General features: G+C 42.3%; 1 protein-coding gene across 1 annotated transcript; it reads right to left on the bottom strand.

Moving 5' to 3' along the window:
• Nucleotides 1-2545: 2545 nt before the first annotated feature.
• IL22 (interleukin 22) lies at nucleotides 2546-5274 on the bottom strand. Its single transcript, XM_008632802.2, has 5 exons — nucleotides 5030-5274; nucleotides 4179-4244; nucleotides 3939-4082; nucleotides 3663-3728; nucleotides 2546-3245 (listed from the first exon to the last, which is right to left on the bottom strand). The coding sequence occupies exons 1-5, from the start codon at nucleotides 5222-5224 to the stop codon at nucleotides 3132-3134; spliced, it is 585 nt and encodes a 194-aa protein (XP_008631024.1). The 5' UTR covers nucleotides 5225-5274; the 3' UTR covers nucleotides 2546-3131.
• Nucleotides 5275-5559: the final 285 nt, after the last annotated feature.

The raw sequence follows: 5559 nt of genomic DNA on the forward strand, positions 1-5559 counted from the left end.
AGGGAAAAAAAGCACCTGTTCTGGTCACCTGATGTAGGAGAAGGGGAGGAAGAGTCAATGAAACACAAATTTGACAGTAGCGTGGTCTGTGAATTTTTGACCAGGAAGAGGTCCTGCAGCCCCTACAGTGGAGGCATCCTCAGTGAAGGATGTGGAGCATGTGCTTTCCCTAAGGTTTCTAGTCGAGGACCTCTGGGAATTACAAATAGTCCACAACTTGGAGGCAGAAAATGGAAAGGAAAATAGGGCAACAGAAATCAGAATTGTGTGAATAATGGAGTTTCTCTTTGGTGACCCAATTGAAAAATTAAAACAAAATAATTCATTGTGGGTAGGGCCAAAGCACTTGTCCAACTCAAAATGAAACATCTCATTTTGCTTTCAAATATCTTTTCAGCCTTTGAAAGAAATGCACATAAAACCAGAACACAAATTATTTAGAAAATGTCAGAATGAAACATTTCAGCAAGATTTTCCTTTTTTGAGCTGGAACTCTTAACTGAATAAAAACCCAGCTTGCCTAACTGAAACTACATTTTTATTTTCTTTTGGTCAGTAATTGTTTGTCCCAGACATTTCCTCCTGTTGTAAGGGAAACCTACTCCAACTCTTACTTCCTTTGTCTGTTCAAAACTGATCATCACCACCATCCTTCATACACCTATAAATCATACATACGCTGCAAGAAAACCTGAGAAGGAAATTCTGCAAAGTTTGCTGTGTGGCATTTCCAGGGCTCCAGCTCATGAGGTTTCTGTGGTAGAGTCTTCCAGCTGGCAGTTTTTAGGGTTGGAGAAGTTAATAATTAGTTGACTTCATTTTTAGGTTTTTGTGGACAAGTGGGTTTTAATCTGGATTTAGCCCCAGTGTGGAAAACTTGAGAGTCTGATTTGACATTTCAACAAGTTGAAAATGATGTAGAAGAGACCTAAAGGAAGTAGAAGAAGGAAATAAGTTATTTATCCACTTGTGAAGAGATTATATCAATAAGGAACAGCACATATGTGGCTTATGGTCTCTATTTATAATTAAGGAACAAAACAGGTACTTTTAGGGCAAAGTCATGTTATCCTGTCCAAAGTCACAATCTTTATAAACCTCTAGTGTAGACCAGAGAAATGACACCTGTATAATTCCTCTTACCCTCCACTGCCTGTAAAGGGGGACAGATGTAGCTCAGGGAAAAACTGTGTATATCAAAGGTCAGTGAAGTGAACTGTTCATTTGGTGTTTAAACTCCCTCACTTTGCTGTCAGCTCTCACAGCTTTGAGTGATAAGAGAAAGGATGTTGGCCAACAGCTCTTGACAACATCATTCCTTAACCCACAAGAAAGGAAACATATATCCCTCTGAATATATAATAAAGGTTACATCCCTGAAACTGTCATGTGCTACCTGATCCTGGCTGCCTGTCATTAATGGGTCACTTCTGCCTTGACTGTGAACAGGCATGTAAATCATATGCTGTGATATGCAAATGAAAGTGTGGAGAAAAGTAAACCATGTTGAATACATCTAGTTTGACAGGTAATAGGTATCCATCACCCAAATGGATCATACGCCAGTCTAATATGTGATTTCCCACAAGAAAGTGTTATGATTTCAGTTCACATAAACCATGTTCAAAATAGGTATGGATGGATGCTTTTAAATGCATCTTTAAATTGCTCTAGCTCAGGAGCAACATTTTTTAAATGCAGACAGGATACTTGTTGCCCTGATGAATAAACAGTAAGGCCTTGCTCAAGAAGACTTCAGCAGTTGCTGAAATCTGCTATTACATATTTCCTCTGGCTTTCTGGTTATTTGGATGCTTTTCACCCCTTTAACCTTGGTCCAGTCAACAAATTCTCTGTCTACACCAGAGCAACTCTTCTGTCTCTGCCCAGGAGACACTGCTGAAGGACATGACATGATAATGACAGGTTAAACTGTGTTTCAGGGACTTGGGTTTCTTTCTGTCTTGGAGCTTGTGTTGAGAATAGGCACCAAACATTCTCTACTGAAGGACTCTCAGATCCCTGATGCTGCAGAATGCCATTTGTGCTCAGTGTGCTATGGATGGGCAGTGGGAATGCAGAGCTCTGAGTTTTCATTAGCAGCTGCTGCCTGTTTGTCTCCACGTCATCTGACCCATGGGGACAGTTTGGGACTTTTCACCAGCAGCTCTTCAAGGGGGGACCTTTGTCTCTGAGCATGCTGAGGCAGAACCAGTGAACCAAATCAAGGACTTTAAGGAGTGATGCTATTTTTCCCACCATCCCCTACAAAAAAAGCTGACTGACATGCTCCCCACTAAGCCCTGGCCTGTGAGAAGTTGAAATTGCAGGCTTATGGTGAAGAAGCATAGCCCCAGACAGAGCTTGCATCCTTTCTGGATACAAGAATACAGCCACTAGTCCAGCAGTGCCACAGGTGCAACATGTATCATCTCCCTTGCATTTGAAGAAAAGACAAAAGCTCTGCAAATGGCTATATTTGAGGACCAAAATATTTATTATAATAAATTAAAGTGCAAGCATTTATAAAACATTCCATCTGCATATAAATATCACACAGCAGTGTTAATTTCTGGTAAAGCTTCATAAATACATTTCCTTGGATATTTTTCAATTAATCTATATAAATAAAAGTATTGTATAATTATTACCTTAAAATAAGTTACCATTAAATACAAATAACAAAAATTATTTCTGAATCAGTCTGAAATACCAACTTTTCAGGCAAAGGTCAGAAGGGGGCAACATATGCAAGAGAGATTTCCAACTAGGAGGCTCAAAACATCCTGGCTGCTTATCACTGCCTTGATCAAAGATGATCCATAGGTGTCAAATTTCAGTATATAAAAGACAGAAATGGTTGCCTCATTCCTATGGAGATGAGGAGGACAGAACAGTGCTTTTGTAAATAACTAATGCCCTGTGTTGCAATGGAGAGGCAGTGTCCTGGAGTTTTCATTTTCAAAGAAGGCAGCAATATGCATCCTGTCTCTGCCCACTTAGTTTGCTAGTTTTGACACAAGTGAAAAATATACTGCCTCTGGGGGGAATGGACATAGCTGCAGCTAGTCAATTTGAGTTATTGCAAGAGATCTGCAGAGACATCTCTTCAAGCCTGATCCAGAATTTTTTCAGTTTTTCTTCTTGTTCCCTCCCTTTTTTGGGACGTCAGTACAGGCATTTTCCATGTAGTCAAACAGCAAATCCAGCTCTCCAATGGCTTTAGTCTTTCCATTTTCTCCCAACTAGAAAAGAGCAGAATGCAAATCTTAGGAACTAGTTATTTTTCAGAAAATTGAAATCAGGATTTCAATTAGGTCACAGAAACTGAATCAAGAATTTACTTGCCTAATTCTCTCACATAGTTCTGTTAGAGTCATTATATATTTAGATATAAACTAGTTTGCTCAAATCTAGACTAGCATATAAGTTTCCTGCAACCTAGCTTTTGAAGGTTTAACTACCATAACACATGCAGAGAGCTAACAGGACAAGTGAGGGAGGGCTGGAAGGGGAAATATCACTAATCCACTATTTAATGTCCTTGTAGGCTTCACCTCCTAAATAATCTCCAGATATTGTTTCATAATTAGGTCAGCCTTAATCCAACTAAATGACTGGGGTTTGAAACTGCTCTTTTTAAATGTTTGGAAAAAATATACCTGTTCCATTTTTTTCTTCATTTGTTCCAGGTTCTTTTCAATGTGCTCTTTCTGTCCTGAAAATTTCTAAAAGAGAGAAAACATCCAGACATAAGACTGACAGCTGTGTGCAACGATGTACTTTTTTTCTTTTTCACACCTTTCTATTAACTCTGACTTTCATATCTTTGATCTGAGGTTTCCTTTTGTATCACTGCCTTTTGCCACTGCTTGTAGCTTTCTGAGATTCAGGAGCAGCACTGAGAGTCAGAGGGAAAGAAAGCCAGTGTAACTCACACAGCTGCTCAGCTCCGAGGTCAGGGATGCCAAGAATTGTGCCACCTCCTCAACATAAGGGTACTGGTACTTGACTTCAGTGAGGAGAACATCCTTTACTACAAACTCCACAACCCTCTTCATCAGGTAGCAGCGGTTGTTTTCCTATTTATGAAAGCAAGAGGTCATGTTAAATCAAGGCCAGAGATCACTGAGTGCTGCAGAGGGATGCAAAGAGCAGACTCCTCATGTAAGGCTTACCTTGATGTTAACAAAGAGCTGCTGCCCAATCAATCTGTTGTCCGTGTCCTTGTCTGAGGCACTGGCCTGAGAGGAAAAGAAGGAAGTGTCAGGTGGTGATGGGAACCTTACCTAAAAATTAATAATAAACCCTGAACTTTTCATCAGTAATGGAAGTGCAGGTGAAATGAGGGAATGGACACCACAGACTGTTACAGGCAGATAAATTTGGACATTGTGTCTGTTTGTCCCCTCAGCTGGGTAAGATTCAAGGTCAGTATCACAGGAAAATAAATAAGCCAAAGTCTGAATTCATGTCCCCCACTTAAATGTCAGAAGTCGTCGTGGTTATGATGACTAAACCAGATGCTGCAGGTGGCCGACCTCATGATTGCCCACAGCACTGCTGGGAGGTGCTGCAGCCCTCAACGGTGTACACCCAGGGAGACCCACCCATGGCAAGAGCAGCAAAGAAACTTGCCCTGGCAGAGCTCAGATGCCTGAGCGTCTGCTTGGCTGACTGCAGTTGTGGCCCAGCTCCAAATGGACTGGGCAAACTGAGAAATTTAATATCATATTTCACAGTTTGCCCACTTTGGCAGCAGCTGCTTGAAGAGAAGAAGCTGTGCTGCTCCAGGGGCTGCTTTTCCCCTGGGGAGCAGGAGGAGGAGAGGCAACAGCGTCCCGTGGCTACACAGCCAGCAGGCAATAGACTGCTCCGCACACTCAAACTCGGCCTTAACTCAAATGCACATTATTTTTCTGGAGAAACACGTGGGAAAGAGAGAGGACTGCCAAAGGCTAGAAGCCAGGGCACCAACAGAGAAGTAGGTTCTCAGATCCCACCATGAAGAACACATGGATGACTGTACCGTTTTAGCCAATGTGTAGGTGCGGTTCCTGATGTAGGGCTGCTGGAAGTTGATCTTCCTTAGCTTGCAGGCATGATGGGCAGTGGAAGCCCCTTTCAGAGGCAGAGAGCTGGTGAGAAGAAGAGGGAGACAGCAACAGCAGCAGAAGAAAACCCATCCTGGGAAGCTCTTGGACAAGGTCTGCAGGGAGGCCATGGCTCACGATGTGAAATCGTCCGTCCCAGCAGGCTGCAGATACGGCACTGAGCTCTGATGTGAGAGAAGGCAGCGTTAGCACCAAGGAGAGCGGGTGAAGCAAAGTGAGAGCAGCACAAAGGCTGCAAGCCTTACCTTTGCTGTGATTCTTGACGTGCTCCGCAGGAGGTGAGCTGCACCTTATATAGGGCCACCAACATCTCTCTCAGCTTTTTTTTTGGGCACTGGTGGTGAAATAAAAATGACATCAGCAAGTCTCTTACTTTCCAGTATCCTCTTCTGAGAACTACCTAACCACTTCAAAACCCACAAATACAACTTCAAGGCCATCATAA

Source organism: Corvus brachyrhynchos, unplaced genomic scaffold (assembly GCF_000691975.1).
Source record: "Corvus brachyrhynchos isolate BGI_N302 unplaced genomic scaffold, ASM69197v1 scaffold32, whole genome shotgun sequence".
In the NCBI taxonomy this organism is placed as follows: domain Eukaryota; kingdom Metazoa; phylum Chordata; class Aves; order Passeriformes; family Corvidae; genus Corvus; species Corvus brachyrhynchos.